This window comes from Manacus vitellinus, unplaced genomic scaffold (assembly GCF_001715985.3).
Source record: "Manacus vitellinus isolate BGI_N305 unplaced genomic scaffold, ASM171598v3 scaffold_29_pilon, whole genome shotgun sequence".
Lineage (NCBI taxonomy): Eukaryota > Metazoa > Chordata > Aves > Passeriformes > Pipridae > Manacus > Manacus vitellinus.
Window position 1 is genome coordinate 3,353,843 of NW_021940207.1, and position 16,387 is coordinate 3,370,229.

The following is a 16,387-nucleotide window of genomic DNA, read 5'->3' on the forward strand; positions in this document are numbered from 1 at the left end:
GGCCCTATGGCTTCTTGTTCAGCCCATCCTGTGCCACGCAGTGTCCTCAGGTACAGTTACTATGCACTTCATGGTCATGGTAGACACAGGCTGGATCTTCTCCCTGTGCCCCCTCCCATGCAAATGAAGTGAAAGAAGGGCTGGTGAGAGCTGCAGAGGCAGTGAGGAGGAGGAGGAGGTGGGAAGTGGAGTTGTGGCTTTGGGCTGAAGAAGGTGTGTTGCAGCAGTGATTGTTTTGATGGGATGGGCAAACCATGGGAAGCAGCAATTTCATCTCAGAGAGATGATCAGCTGCCTGAAACACAGTGAACTGTCACCCTTGGGACCATCAACAGAGGCAACTCCTGCCTGCCCACCTCGGTGACCTCTGCTTGCTGCTGGAGCGGGTGAGGTGATGCCAACAGCCCTGGGAAGTGCAAGTGAGTCCTCTGAAAAGCCCAGGCCATGGCATTTCTCCCACTTCTGCTTCTTGCCCATCCTGGTGTGATATATCTGATCCATCCCAGAGCAGAAATCAGACTCCTGGATGCTCCAGTCTCCCTGGCCTCTGCAATGATTGCTTCTCCCTGAACCAAAGCAGTGGTCAGGCAGGTTACACAGAGAACTGGGAGCTCACTGGAGCTCTCCTCGTATCCATCTCCAATTCTGCTGGCAGCAAAACACTACAAGTTTCTGAAGGGGCTGGGCCCACCATTCTCCCTGGTGGAGCCTGAGCATCCCCTGCTCTCCAGCACAGCAGCACTGCTGGCAGCTGTCTCGCAAATTCAGCTGCCATTTGCTGCCTGTGCTCAGAGAGGAACCCTGCCAGCTCCACCAGTTTGCTAGATTTCTTGATTTCTTTTCTCAGGAGTATTTCAGGCTGTTTGTTCACAATTTTGGCTTTTTTTTTATCTTCCTGGGGGTCAGGAGACCTTTATTGATGCTGAAGTTGCCATGTTGCTATCCCTGAGAGCTCATGATGTGCTTTCAGTTTTAATTCTCTCTAGCTGCAGCATAGAGAGATTTTTTCTGATTGAAAAAAAATGAAGTCTGTGCATGTGTCCTGCTTTTTTTTTTTTTAAGTTGAATTTCTTTTGAATGCAGAACAAGACTGGAAAAGTCCAGCCCTGAAGTTTATCAGTACCTGGAAAGTGAGGTGTAGAGAAAAGTTCTGTCCCAGGACATGGAGCATAGTGGGGTACTTCTTACATAGGGAAGGATCAGGGAGAGCATCTTATCCGGTGCCTGGCAGTCAGAGTGAAAAGGGCTTTGAGTGTGGCATGTGGAAGAGTCTGTATGGAGGATTGGCAGCACCCTTGGCTTGCCAGCTGGACAGGGAGGTGCAGGAGCCTCACTGGGAGCCCTGAGCCCAGCTCTTCCAGGAGGTCCCCCCACTTTACCATTGTAGGGTCCATACTCAGTTGGAATGCTGTGGGTGTGATGTTTCAGGTGACAGGTTAGTGTGACCCTCTCCAAAGCTTTCTCACCTCTCCCATCTGCCCCACTGAACTTTTCTTATGCCCTGGGGGAGGATGCTGCAGTTGTGGGGAGGGGTCCCTGCCCTTCTCCCCAAAGCAGCCACTCTCTTACCCCCAGCTCTTTGTTCTCCCAGTGAACCAGTAAAGGCACCAGCAACCAGTGCAAGATACTCCCACCCTCCCCAGTCACCAGCTGTCATACTGAAAAGGAACAAAGCAATAAGGAAAATTGCAGTATCATTAATGTGATGATTAAATTGGTGTCTGGGGGTGTCAGCATGAAGAACAAGGCACTCACAGCAGACCTCATCCCTGCCATTGCCATGGTCCTGTCCCTCAGCCCTATCCCATCCCAGACCCGGGAGATCCTCATTTGCAAATTACTTCCAGGGCAAGTGCTGCAGGTCCTGTGTTGACTTTCCCTTTCTCTATCCTGCATCTCTATTTGCTGCCATGCTTATGTTTCATTGGGATGTTGTTGTAGCTGATTGAGGTTTTTTTATGACTATAGGTTTTGATTTTTGACTCGGAGAGTGAGTCACTACATGGCAAATGGAGCCCATCACAGAAATGTCATTTCCTCGCCTGGTATTCTTTGCAAATGAGGTTTTGCAGAGCTTGAGCAGCTCTTTTTCCTTCCAGCTGAAAGCCTCTTCTCAGGCCCATTTAAAGACTTATGAATTGGGTGCTGAGAGCTGTGCATTGGCAGGGAATTAATATCTACCATGGCCCAGTGGGGGAGGTGAAAGTCTTGGCAATCAATCCTGGGAGACCTGGGGGGCACCTTAAATCAATCTGTGAGTACAAAGTGGCTCTGAACCAAGGGAAATGGAGAGAGCCATCCCTGTGCTATACCATGTAGTTAAATATTTTTGATAACTAAAAAAGGAGGAGACTTGGAAAGTAATAAAGCCCACAAAGTGACTTCTTGATGCTTGGGAAAATGCCCTGGACCCATGCTCCATTGAAATGTGTTTAAGAGATTGTCTTTCTGGAGATGAAGTGGTCCCAAGCTTATTATGTGTTGGCCAGGAGGTTTCTAGCTGGCAAAATGTTACTTTGGGTGTTCCCTGGCTTGGCTGTGCTACTGAGCAAGGGAAGAACTGGTCTGGCCAGGTGCCGAGTCCCTCCTGCCCACTGAGTGTGCCACAGTCTTTGTCATAGGAGAGATTTCAGCCAAAACAAAGGATTTCCATCACAGCTTGTTTGCTGCCTCTGGGGCTGGCAGAGCACTCTGCTGCAGCCCTGGGACCTGCTGTGGGCTGCCTCTCATTCTCCTCAAAATGGAATTTTCCAGGTTAAGGAAAACATGGTGGCAGCTGTGTCCTGAGCAGGGGGCTGAGTGCCACAAGACCTCTCTTCTTGCATCTACATCTCTCCTCTCCAGGTACAAAATGCCATCTCCATTGCTGGTTGCAATGCCAGTGTTGGCTCTGCCACCTCTGCTGACCCTGCATGCTGCCATGGAGCAGCATCAGATAGGAGCTGAAGGAGGTGGCAAGGGGGAGGCAGGAAAACACAGTGTGTTATTAGTCAGGCTCTGGCTGACAGACACATCCACAGCTTGGGGTGAAATAATCTGATCCTTTTCTGATCTTGGGTGATTCACCTCAGCCTCAGTAGAAAAACATGGTCCCCAGCCTCATGCTGGATGGAGGACACAGTGTTGGGACTGTGCAGCTTCTTGTCAGGGTGCCCTGGCTGCATCCTGCCCTCATCCCACTCCATCACTATGCAGGGAGCACAGCCAAGGCAGCACCACCAGGCAACTTGGCCTGATGGGGACCTGCAAGAGCCCAGTGCTCCTGCCAGATGAAAAAGCACTTTGAGTCTGTGCCAGCCCTGATTAGCAAACTTATGGTTGCCATGGGGCTTGAATACCTGCTCACAGAATGCCTGACTTTCCTGTCCCCCCAGCAGACCTGGGGGACACATGCCATGGAGCAGAGGTCAATTTTGCTGTTCCTTAGAGAGCTGATTGCTTTTACCCCAGTGGACATTGAAATGGTCCTTTCTTCCCTTTTTTTTTTTAACCTCTCCTTCTCCTTTTAGCCTAGATGGAGTGGAGGAGAAATGCCTATTTCTCAGGGGAGCCAAAAGATTACTACAGGGGGGTGTCCCACAGAGACAAGGGGGGAGGGGGGCTCTGCTGGGTAAATGACATCAGGACTGCTTTGAAAAGGCCACCCCAATGCCCTACCTTCACCCCGGGCTATGTTTGTGCAAAATTACCCAGATCCATCTCTGTTCAGTGCCCTGTGAGTCTGAGTGGCCCTTCCTGGCCTCGAGGACTGAAATAAGCATCCTCCTGCTCTGTGAAATGCATCCTCTAGGCATGTCACCTCCAGGTGACCAAGAGGGGCAACTTTGAGTAGGCAGCTCCCAGCAGGGAGAGAGGCCTCTTGCACATCCCCATGGCCAAGAGATTTGCCTGCTCTCCAGGGGGAGAGGGTTCATTCTTGTCCAAAAGCTTCATGACTGTTCTGTCTGTGCTGGCTATCCCTGTCCTGGAAAATTTGCTGCAGCAATACCCTGAGAAGGGGCTATTCATCCACTTGCTTCTGTGGCAGAAGGATGCATCCCAGAGGCTCTTGCCTGCTTCAGGATGGCACGGAGGGGACAAGCAACTGTTCATGCCTCAGCTTTCCTCCTGGATGCAGTGTCACTCAGTGGCTTGGTGGCTTTTTGTGCTCAGGACCAGAGATTGTTAATTAAAACTGCAAAGTGGGGGAAGAAGCAGGGACGGAGCACAGACAGCTCTAAAAGGCTGTGCTGGGCTGCCCTGCAATTACTGTGATCCACTCTTGAAAAGAGCCAGGAGTGGATGCAGTTGGTTATTAGGGCTGTGCCTCTCAAGCTTCCAAACTGCTGTTTGTCTTCACTTTCGGCCTCTTAATTCTCCTGGAAATGCTGCAGAGCGGTGCTTTCTCAACTTCTATGTGCCAGCTTTAACCCCCTTGTGGAGGGACCCAGCTACCAGGAGGGACAACCTCCACACTGGGAGGGATGGGTCTACATCAGGGAGCAGGAGCAATTTTAGCCTAACCCAGAGACAGTCTGGCCATGGAGATGGCTGGGATGTGGCTGACAGATCATGGGGAGGAGCAGGTTTTGCTGTGCTGCTGGTCATCCCCCTTGCTACCTCCCCAGGCAGGGTTAATATAATAAAATACTTGATAAGGGGAATAGGTTGAAGGATCATGCCCCCATGTGCAGTTCACCCTCTTTAAAGCAGTGAGGGAGCAGAAGTTGAAGAGGGGTTGTCACCTCCTGGTCATTTGGTTTATCAGAAAATTGAAAAAGACAATGGATCATTCTGAATGGATCATCACATTAGACATGTGGGGCCTCAGAGGTGGGGTGTAGCAAGAAACGCAGATCCAAGGGAAAGAAGTGATGTGCAGTCAGTCCCTGAGAGCTACCAACTCTTCTCAAAGAGGTGACAGAAGGTAGAGGGGGAGCAGCTGTTGAGGCCCCAGTTATGTGGGATGCTCGAGCAGGCTGATGCAAGTGATGGAGGCAAAGGGAGAAGGACCCCATGTCTGGTGGTTCTGGTGTCCCAGGAAAACTGGGGCTGGGAGAGCTGGACTGTAGGTCTTAAGTGGGACAGAGAGGTCTGTCACCACCTGGAAGTCAGGATCTGACAACCTGGGGATGGATGGGTAAACCCGTGGTTCAGCTCTGAGTGAACCAAGCTCTGTCTGCTCCTCACTCACCATCCTCACTATGTGCCTGCTGTCTTCAGCTAGGAAAGGAGACTTTAGGGAAACAGATGTTGAAGTTTGTCAAGAGCTCAGCAGCATCTCCATTGCTTTGCTCCAACCCAAGAAGCCTCCAAACATCTCAGTCCCAGCAGGTGTCCCTAATACTCCTGGGAGTGCAGGACAAATGAGCCATGGGGGTCCCTGCAGGGACAAGGACAGTGGTGCAGAGGTCAGGAGGCTCCCCAGGGGCTGCCCCACAGCAAAGCTTGGGTGGGAATGAGGTACGAGAAGGGTGAGAGGTATTGTGGCTGCATGCAGGGAACTGCCCCAAGGATGGGGAGGTGGCTGTGTAACTGCACAGAGCTTGGGGAACAGCTGGGACTGCGCTGGGAGCTGGCTCATCAGGGTTACCATCCTCATCAGTGGCCAGAAAACAGAGGGGACAGCTGAGGGAATGGAAGGGAGAGAGATTTCCGGGAATGTTTCTTTCCCTGTTGCAATCCCTGAAGTGGGCTTGTGTTCAGGCTCCTTGTGCCTCAGCAGTACAGCACAACCTGTCTCTGCACTGGCACAGATCCGTCCCCTGCCTCAGGCATTCCCCAGGGAAAACAGCCTGTGCACTGTCTGGAGGCAGGGACAGAAATTAATGCCTTATTAGCTCCTGATTCTGGCTTTGCCACACAGGGACTGTGACCTGCAACGTGCCACTTCCCTGGCACTGTCACCCATCCTGGCATCTGCTGAGCCAGTCCTGCTGAGTCCCTGCCAGCATCATCTGGCTGCTGTCCCTGTGTTCTGTCCCAGCTGTCACCAGCACTGTGCCATAAACCCCTCTTTGATTGTGTCTCCGTTTCCCCAAAGGGAATGAAGTTTCATTTCCTTCATTGCTTCCATAGGAGCAGGCAGCAACTCTTCTCCCTCTCCCTCACCATTTCAGACACTATTTCCAGCTTGTTGATTTCTTCCCTTGAGTAATGTCTTGTTTACACTCATTTACCCTCCAGCCCTTTGGCTTCAGCAATTCCTTTCCTCTGGGGAAAAAGATGATTTTCTGAGGAAAGTCATGTCTCAGGGCAGCCCCGGACAATTCCAGCCCTCGGTGTGTTTGCTCTGCCAGGTCCCTCTGCCTGATGCCTGTTTGCTGCTGTGAGCAGAGGTAGGGCCAGCTTAAGGCTACCAAGCCAGACCAGGGCTTCGATGGTCTTGCCCTGTCATCCCTCACCTGCTCTGAAATTTCTTTGAGCAAAAGCATCAAGGGGTGAGTGGTGCTGCTCCCATCTGCTGTGTGCTCTGACATCAGGAGGAGGATTTGGGAGTGCAGCACCCCAGGGGCAATGTCCTGATGCTGGAGGCCACGCGATCCAGGTAGCTCCTCACATCCTGGCTGCAGGCGCCAGGCTCAGCAGTGCAGTGAGCTGTGCTGGGGCTCAGCCTGAGTGGGAGCGGGGAGCAAAGGTCTCTCCTGGTAAGTCTCTCCACGCTCCCTCTCCGAGATCCCTACACCACCTGCTCGAATCCAGCCCCACCGGAGGCTCTTTCAGCTCCGGTTCAGCTCCTGTGCAGAGTGGGATGGTGCCGGGATGCCAAAGCCCTTCAAGGTGTCATCCTCGGGGGGAACAGGGTCCACCTGCGCCCTGCCACCCTCAGAGAGGATGAAGAGACCGATGAGTGGCCCTGTGCACACGGGCACCTGCCTGTCCCGTCCCGCGGAGTGGCAGTGCCCGCAGCCGTCGCATGGAGCGGTGGAGCGATTCGCAGCCCCCTCCCCCTTACCCATCCCTCCCTTACTCACCCACCGCCTCCTCCCCACCTCCGGGGGGTCGGGGCGGGCTGGAGAGCCCGGGGCCGGGGAGCCCCCGCCCCGCAGCCGACAGCCCTTCGCCGCCGCGAGGGGAGCGGGAGCCCGTGGGCTCCGCCGGCTCCAGGAGGGTCTCGGGCAGGTGCAGCACGTGGAGGAGAGAGGAGCCGCGGGTGGAGCAGGGACACGCATCCTCGACACGCGCCCGTGGGGCTCAGGAACGCGTGAGTACCTCTGTGTGCGCGTGTGTGTGCGGGGGGCTGCGGGACGGCAAAGCGGGAGTGCTCCTTGCGGCCGGGGGCTGCCAAAGGACGGGGTGCCCGCACGAAGGACAGGGTGGAGAGCAGACAGACACTGGGAACGGGGAGGGAGCTGAGCCGGACGCGGAGCAAGGGGCGATGCTGCGAGCACAGCCACTTCCTCGCACCGAAGTGTGACAGGAGCCGGCTGGAGTCACCTGCAACCCAGGGGTTGCACATCTGGAAGTGGGGACACGCCAAGAAGCCGCAGGGTCCATTGCATGTCCCCGAGATGAGCCCGGACAACTAGGTGCTGCACAGGCCCCCGTGCCCGGCAGCGCCAGGACGGCAGCGGGGGCTGATCGACGCTTTACTCACCACCGAGGCCATGCAAATGACAAATGCCGGCGTTGCGAAGGCTCCTGGCGGGGCTGGAGACGCCTGCCTGCGCCGCCCTCCCCTGGGACTCTCGGAGTCAATGGGGTTTATTACTTTAACGTTATTTCCTCTCTCTCTGAGGAGCATCTTTTCGGCAGTGCTACGTTGCAGATGAGGAGCCAACCCCTGTCAGGAATAGGGGTCTCGGCTCCGGGATTTGTCCAGCCAGCGGTGAGAAAGGAAACCCCCGGCTCACCCACCAGTCTCTCAGCTCACAGAGAACAAGAGGGAGAAGGTGAATAAGGGCAGGCGGCTTCTCCGAGCTGAGCCGAGGGGAGAGCAGCCGCAAGATTTCATTAGCCTGCCTCTTAAGGCAGTGAAGTCTCCATCCCCTCCCACACTCCCTCCCCAGCCTGACCCTGTCCGGCGCAGGGGTGGTGGGACCTCAGCCTTCAACTGGAGCTTCTCAACAAGCCGTAAGTCCTTCTCATGTTGGAAAATCAATTTTCCCTCAGCTGTTTTATGGTCGCCCTGCCAGTCCCTCTGCACAGCTGGTAGAATTGGAGCTGCGAGTGATTTTTGGGTTTGGCTTTTGGGGCTGTGTCCTGCTCTGCTTCCAGAGCCCTGCTGACATTTCCTTGATAATGGGGTGAAGGGGCTAAGGCGGGCTGGGGAGCTGCCAGGGTTGTTTGTAGATGGGAAGTCGGGCAAGAAGCACTTGGGAAGCCTGGAGGAAGGTTAGGTGGAGATTTTCCTCTGAGATTTTTGCCAAAGGAAAGGCTGTGGCTGGGGTAGGATGGGCACAAGGGTGCAGAGCAATGGTGATCAGCAGCACCCTGACACCAGTGGGGAGAGGGACAGAGGGAGCAGGGTTAGCAAAGGGGTTGGGAAAGCATCCCGCAAACCTCCCTGTCTCTCTGCAGCCATGAATCCTTACGTCAACTGCTCCAGTCCCGAGTTCCCCCTGTCCCAGCAAGACTTTCCTGTGGAGCCCATCAGTCCCAATCTCAGCAATAGGACTCACGCAGAGACCTTGTTTGACCCCAAGGATGCCAACCTGACAGAGGAGCAGCTGCGGGATAAGTACCTGGGGCCTCGACGGTCCAGCTTCTTTGTCCCAGTGTGTGTCATCTACCTGCTGATCTTCTTGGTGGGGGCTGTGGGCAACACACTCACCTGCATTGTCATCCTCCGGCACCGGTTCATGAGAACACCCACCAACTACTACCTGTTCAGCCTGGCCGTGTCTGACCTGCTGGTGCTACTGCTGGGGATGCCGCTGGAGCTGTACGACATGTGGAGCAACTACCCCTTCCTGCTGGGTGCCAGCGGCTGCTATTTCAAGACACTGCTCTTCGAGGCCGTTTGCTTCGCCTCCATCCTCAATGTCACAGCCCTGAGCGTGGAGCGCTACATTGCTGTGGTGCACCCACTCAAAGCCAAGTACGTGGTGACCAGGAATCATGCCAAGAAGGTCATTGTCACCATCTGGGTCTTGTCAGTCATCTGCTCCATTCCCAACACCAGCCTCCATGGGCTGCAGCCTCTCTATGTGCCAGGCCGGGGGCGGGTGCCCGATTCAGAGATCTGCACCCTGGTGAAGCCACGCTTGACCTACAACCTCATCATCCAGATCACCACCATCATCTTCTTCTTCCTGCCCATGGGGACCATCAGTGTCCTCTACCTTCTTATCGGCCTGCAGCTCAAGAAAGAAAAGATGCTGGAAACCTTGGGAGCCAAGACCAGCAGTAGCCACAACTGCCACAGGAGTCAGGGGCAGAAGAAAGTCAAGAGGAGGCAGGTCACAAAGATGCTGTGTGAGTCAATGCTGGGGATGGCAGAGCCAGGGAGTATCTCCCAAGGCTGTGTTGTGAGGGTGCTGGGGGGAAACCGAGGCATGGACAGTCCAGAATGCTGAGGCTGGGTCATCCTGGAGGAAGGCTGTGGCTCTGGCTTATGGGGTGTCAGGGCAAAGGCAGATCTGGTTGTTCCAGTACAGCACGACGATTGCTCATGACAGCTCCTTCCCAGCCATGAGACCTCCCCTCCTCAAGGAAAGTGCTGGGTGAGAAAGGGAAAGGAGTTGGGTTGGACTGGGAGAACCTGCTTCCCTTCCCCCAGACCAGACCTCAAATGCTGGTGGCAATGATGGGATTTCCCAGAGGGGGACCATTTCTGTCCAGCCCCACAGCCTCTGTCACTGTACTGGGGCAATGACCCAAGGCTGAACTGGAGCATCCTCTGTTCCCTTGCTCTGTGTTCTTGATCTCCTCCCCAGCACAGTCCCCACAGCCTCTGGCCCCCTTCCAGCAGTGGGAGCTGGATGCTCATGGGTAGCTGTCTCTCCCCAGCATGCTGACTTCTGCACGCTCCCAGTCCCGTGATGGCACAGCAATGGCAGGTTGCCCAGCCCAGTCCAACAACAGGGCCAGAGCTGCTTCCCCACCACGTCCCAGACAAGTGGTAACTCTGCTTCCCCTGGCACCAGGACTGGGAGGGGGACAAAGGGGGACCCGTCCCTGCATGCTGCAGAGGTGCATCGTGGCATAGGTACGGCAGAGCAGGGGACCCCAGGACTACCTATACATTACCCCCTTTGCTTTCCATCAGCAGAGCTGGGTTATAAAAAAAAACCCCAAAACTGGAGTACAAGGAAAGGTTGCAAATAGCTCTTGCTCCTTGGACTTTGCTGGTGAAGGTGGCAGGTTCCTGGGGGCTGGATGCCAATAGGTGAGTCCCCCAGCTGTGCTGCATGGCCCCAGGGCTGTGGTAGGGCTGCTGCCTACCAATGAGAAATGGAGATATGTGGCACAGGAAGCCCTAGAGCAGCCCTGGCAGGAGATGGTGGGAGGGAGATCCTGTCCAGACTTCCAAATCCCTCCATGACAAGTCCAAAAGGCACTAGATGGACCTTTCCACTCTCTGTCTTCCTCTCTGTCTTGCATTTTCAGTTGTTCTTTGCTATGGCCAAAGCTGAAATGGGGAGGTGCTTGGCCATGGACTGGAGGTCTCTGGTAAACCCCATCCTCCCAGTAACACTGGCTCCTCATCTCCCCACAGTCGTGCTGGTGGTGGTGTTCGGGATCTGCTGGGCTCCCTTCCACACCGACCGCCTCGTCTGGAGCTTTGTCTCCACCTGGACCAGCAACATGCTCCACATGTTCCAGTACGTCCACATCATCTCAGGTGTCTTCTTCTACCTGAGCTCGGCTGCCAACCCCATCCTCTACAACCTGATGTCCACCCGCTTCCGGGAGATGTTCAAGGAGGTGATGTGCCGCCCCGGCCACCGCCCGCCGTGGTCACGGAAATACTCGCCCAGCGTCACCCGCACCACCACCCGCAGCACCGAGTGCGAGCCCGTGCCCGGCACCAGCGGGCTGCCCCTCTCCGACGCCGAGGAGTACGAGCTGGAGGAGATGGAAAGGGGCCAGGCCACCACCCACACAGTGTCCCTCTGCTGAAGAGTGGGGAGACACGGAAGGACTGGGACCAGCTTTCCTCACCACCAGCATCCACATGACACTCATTCTGTGGTGGGGAGTGGGGCAGGAGTAATGAAGGGGTCCCTGACTCTCTGGGCTCATCCCACTGGGGTGCAAAGGCTGGTTGTATCGACAGCACTGCGCCAGGTACATGGTGGCAGTGGCCATGCTGTGCCCTGGATGCATTGCATGCACTCTGCTCAGCATTAGGGCTGGCCAAGGCATCCCTTGTGATGTGGGGACAGTTGATTTCTATGTCAGAGATATGCCAGCAATTCCCAAAAACATCCCAGCCCAGTGGGGTGAACCCGCAGGGGCTGGTGTTGGGGGTGTCAGGCACCCCGGGCTGTTTTGGGGCACAGTGCTGGATGGGTGCCCTGAGAGGTGCTCCTATCTGGGGTGAGACCCATGGAGGTGGGAGAGGTTTGCATGGGATGGAGTGGGGAAAAAAACCGTTTGTGGGTGCCTTCTCCCTCAAGATGTTCTCAGGGCTCTCTGGCACTAACATGACCCTGATTTTGTGGCACCAATGGGGCCAGCTGGTGTCCAGCTGCAGGGTGATGGTACAGCTCCTTTCTCACCCTGCATTCCCAGCCCTTTGAGGGCAAGGGAAGGAGTATGGTTGCTCTCTCCAAAGATGGAGTCTGCAGGGGAAAATACAAGACAAAGGGAGCCCCTGACTGCCTGTAGTGCCAAGGCACAGCTCCATGCCTGTCCTTGTGCCCCATAAATATGCTCCCCTCTCCCCTCTCTGATTAACATCTCGTGGGTGCCACCCTCTTCTTCCTCTGCCCACTGTGGCCCCCTGAACCCCTAGGGAATGTGGGGAGCCCTTCTCCATCCCTGCTGTGCATGGATTGAGCCTCACTGAGAATTAAAAAGGGTCATTGGCTTGATTTGTGCTCTCGTTGTGTCCCCCAAGACCCAGCGCTGCTCCCAGCATGGGACTGAACCTGGGCCGTGCTCCTGCAGAGGGCCATGTGCCAGGGTGGTGGGCACCAGGGTGGTGGGCACCAGGGTGTTTCACCAGATCTCCCTGAGGGCTCTGCTGCCTCTGTGGGTCTGCGGGTCCAGGCACATTCAGGGCACAGCAGGAAGGGCATTATTAAGTGGGATGCATGCACCCTTCCTGGTCTCCAGGATGCTCAGGCTGAGCTGGGGCTGGGGCTTTTGCAGAGGGACAGCTGCCTCTAGGGTGGTGGCCATCAGTCTGTCCCCAGACACATGGCTCATAAAATGTCGTGAAAATGCCAGGGAGCGTGGCCTGGCTGGTCATGCTCTCCTGGGGTGGAAGGACCCATCAATTTCGTGTCTGAGATCAGTGCTGCTGACTCCCTGGTGTACACCAGGTCCTCCCACAGGATGAAATATTGAGGATCTGAAATGGCAGCTGAGGGACTGTCCAAGCAGCTTGAGCTCTTGCTTTGCACTACTTCCCCAGCCCCGATTCTCCCCGGCCAGCTGTGGAGGCTTCCTTGGCTCAGCATCCCATGGCCTTGCCTCTGGGCAGCATGGACCCTGAGGGGACCTGAGCAGAAATACAGCAGGAGCAAGCCCCAGGCAGAGCACTGGCAGCTGCTGCTCTGCTTCCAGCCCCTTCTGAGCACATCACACGGGACTGTGGCCAGGCCAGTGAATAAAAATGGGCAGGATTTGGAGCTTGCAAACTCCCTCCTGCCCCCATTCACTCAGTCCCTGGCTCAGGGGCAGTGCAGATGGCTCCCCTCCACTTCCCATCCCCACAGCAGGATCTGCCATGGGCAAAGCCCTTCCTCAGCCCTTGTGGGTCCTGTTGGGTGCTGCTGAATGAGGGTGGGCATTGGGCTGCAGTAACTCTGCACTTCAGTGCACTTCAGTCCTGCTGACTGCTTGCAGCCGCTCTCTGGAGGATGTCAGCATGGCCAAGGGCATTGACATCCCTCTGTGTCTGCTGTTGCTGATGGTCCTGGCAGGGAACAGCACTCTGGCAGCCATGTGAAGACTCTTGTTGCTGTTACATGAGTGGATGTGACTGATGCCTCCTTGATGGCCATTATTGTCCCATCTCACTTCACTCAGCCACTTCCCCAGCCAGTAATCTCCAGGGAATGGCTTTTTAATAGGCAGTCAATAGTATTTTATTATGCAGCAACAGACAGGTGCCCACGTGAAGCTTTGGGGTCCCTTGTGCTGAAAGGCAGGAGAACATGTTCCCCTCCTCATGAGCAGCCAGGCTGTGCAAGGATGCAGCTGTGGTTGCTCCAGCTCAAGCTCCTTGTCAGTGCCAGAGGACAATGTGTGTGTTCCCAGGGTTTTTTTAGGGCATTCTGGGTCTCAGCACAGCTGGAGTAGTTCAGAGCAGCCAGAAAGACAAATCACTGGCTTTGCCTTCATCCAGCGTTATGTCCCCAGCTGTCTAGCCATCCCCTTACCTGGGACTCCCCATTCTCCTTAGCTACCCCAAATTCCCCTCTCTGAGATACAGGAGGGGTGTGTTCTGCTCAGGCCATGGCATATTGGGCAGTGATATTGAGGGCTGCCCCCCTACCCACTCCCTTCACACACAGCTGGGCCGGGATTACCCTGAAAAACATCCCAACAACTTGGCAAAGCTGCAGCTGCAGCACAGCTGGTGGCACCTCCTGGATGGAGATGTGTGGGCAAACTTTGCCCCCCTGGCTGTGGTTTGGCAACAGTGTGTGGAGATGTCCTGGGTTACCACGTGCCAGCCAGGCTCTCAAGAGATGCTGGAATCAAAGGCTCCCGGGCAAGTCCTTTAATCCCTTAATTAATAGTAAAATCTGCAGTCAGGGCATGTAACCTAATGAAAAGAACTGATCTCCTCAGGGAGAATGGTTTCATGGAGAGGGTTTTATGCCTCTCCATCACTAGGAAAGCAGTGGATGATGGCTCCTGCCAGCCTCAGGCTCATTGCAGACCCCAGGAAGGGAATTATGGAGCCTGTTAGCACTGAGGACAATGCTCCCAACTGCCTCAAGCCCTCAGGGTCAGTCTAGTCCCTGCTGCCTTCCCAGTATAAATTAGAGGGATTATTCCTGCCAGGGAGGTGGTATAGAAGTAAAAAGCCCTGCGGGATAGGGGAAGACAGAAGCAAGGGATGGGTAAATTGTTCCCACTGCTTCACCTATGTAACTGGCCAGGGGGAACGACTGGCATTTCAGGATGGTTGCAGGGAAGGGGCATCCCAAAACAATGCCTGGGAGTCAACTGAACAAACATTTCAGGACCCAAGGCAGCCCAGAGGGGACAGAGCAGAAGTACATCGAGGGACCAGGAGCTGCAGGGAGTGTGTGGATGCCGTTGCTCCATGTCTTTGCTTGGAGCTGGGAGAAGCATCTCTCTGTCCCTGCAATATGGAGCACATGGCCAAGTTGGGCTCCACACCACCACCTCCTTTCCAAATACTTAGTCCGAAGAGCCGTTCCCCAAAATGTGTCTCTGTCTCATCTGTCCTCCCAGACTTACAGCAGCTTCTGTCCTGCTCCTGCCTAATCACCTGCTCCTGGCTGCAGGGAGCCCTCCTGCCCTGCCGTGTCCACTCAGCACCCCCACAGTGAGCACCCGTCCTCCTCCATCACCTCTGACTCCGCTCCCAGGAGACTCCCTCCCTCCCTCCCAGCAGCTCATGGAGTTGTTTTCCCCCTGCGCTGCCGCACACCCTGAGCGACACAGTATCTCCAGAGCTTTCAGTGAAAAGATTTATCACCATAGCTTTGGGGATTAAAAAGCAATCCATCTGTGAGGCTGCCCCAGCCTTGTAAGGCTTTTTTTTTGTGCTGTGGTTGTTTGCAACAGGCATGGGGTGGTTTTTTTTTCCTTTACAGAGCCAAACTCAAGTTTTACAGCAATTGCCTTATATATTTGTAGCCATGATAGATGGCTCCTGAGTGTGCCAGCAGATTTTTTGCCGCCCCTTTTCAAGGGAAAATGGTTTCAAGAAAAGAATTGTTTTTCACTTCCTTCACACAGCCATGGCATGGGGAAAACTTGTCCAGTGTTAATTTAGCAAAGCCCTTGTGTTCCTGGGACTGAGCAGTCCCTGTCTGGGGCTGGGCAGTGGGGCAGATTTGGGCTGCCCAACCATGGATGTGGCACAGCAGCCTTTCCCACCAAGATCCCAGACTTTGTGAGGGGAGCAGGGAAGCAGGAAAATGCAGGTGTCAGGAAACCACAGGGATGTGCTGGGTTTGAGCTTAGGCAGCCTTTTGAACCATATTTCATTTATTTCTCTTGAATCCCACGATAGTGGTGGTGGTGAAAAGCCAACACCCAGGGGGACAGACAGTGAGAGATCATAGAATCATAGAATAGTTCAGGTTGGAAGGGACCTTTGAATGTTATCTAGTCCAACCCCCAACATATATATGTAGAATTTGATTCTGCTCCAAGGGGGCACTCCTGGGCTCAACTTTTAGCCCCATCTTCCTGCTGCTTCCCAAAGAGCCAGGACTCTCACAGAAAATAGCTTTCAGGCAGCCTCGTGCTGTGGGAGGCTGGGAAGAGGCGGTGTGGGAAGCACAGCCCACCCAAGGGCCTGGATGGAGGAGCTCAGGTGCAGTTCTGGATGTCTCAGGCTGACTCAGCTGCGGTGCAGTGTGACTGTCACCTGCACTGGGGATGTCCTTCTCCACGTCACAGCAAACCCAACAGCCCTGGAGGAACCAGGCCATGTGCAGGGAAGGGATGGCATCCCTGTACCCCACCTCTCCCTACCTTAGGGCATGCAGGGAGGGAACGAACTAGGGCTAGAGGGACAAAAGACATCCCTAAGAAGTGAAGGTCTGGGTGTTATTTCCTTTCTGAAATCCCGCTGTCCTCATGGCAGGGTGAGGGGAAGGACAGAGGTTCAATGCACAGTGCAGTCTAGCAGGGACAACGCATTAAAGCCACCGGGTACCTCACAAGCATCACCTGGGACAGTGTTAAAACCCCACCTCAGTGGGTTAGAAGAGAAGAGACTGCCTGGTTAGCCCACGCCTTCTCCCGTCGCGACTGTGTTGTTGCTAAAGATGACAGAATTTATGTCAGAGGAGCCTGTGTGATGCTTAATTTTGTTCATGGGGACACTTTGGTTAAGAAATGAAAGTGATGCATAATTAGCGCAGCAGTAAGTGGATTAAAGCTGGCTGCATGGCAGAGCTCTGAGGCTAATGGGGACTGCTAATGACTGGCTATGATTGCTGGCAGGACTGGAGGGATTGGGCTCAGCCCCTAGGCCCCAGATTGTCCCTGAACAGGTCCCCAGGGCTTAGGGAGTGCAAGTAGAGCATCCTGAGACTGACCTGGAGAATAAAAGCCCTGCAAAGGACTTCCCCACAGCCAC

The 16,387-nt window shown here is 54.9% G+C and overlaps 1 protein-coding gene across 1 annotated transcript; it reads left to right on the forward strand.

Moving 5' to 3' along the window:
* Nucleotides 1–7,989: 7,989 nt before the first annotated feature.
* Nucleotides 7,990–11,043, forward strand: NMUR1 (neuromedin U receptor 1). The gene is made up of 3 exons (XM_008924562.3): nucleotides 7,990–8,052; nucleotides 8,500–9,396; nucleotides 10,640–11,043. The coding sequence occupies exons 2-3, from the start codon at nucleotides 8,502–8,504 to the stop codon at nucleotides 11,041–11,043; spliced, it is 1,299 nt and encodes a 432-aa protein (XP_008922810.3). The 5' UTR covers nucleotides 7,990–8,052; nucleotides 8,500–8,501.
* The last annotated feature ends 5,344 nt before the right edge of the window (nucleotides 11,044–16,387 follow it).

Coding starts and splice junctions, on each gene's coding strand:
- NMUR1 (XM_008924562.3), top strand. CDS start 8,502: ATGAATCCTTACGTCAACTGCTCCAGTCCCGAGTTCCCCCTGTCCCAG. Junction 9,397..10,639: donor GCAGGTCACAAAGATGCTGT/GTGAGTCAATGC, acceptor ATCTCCCCACAG/TCGTGCTGGTGGTGGTGTTC.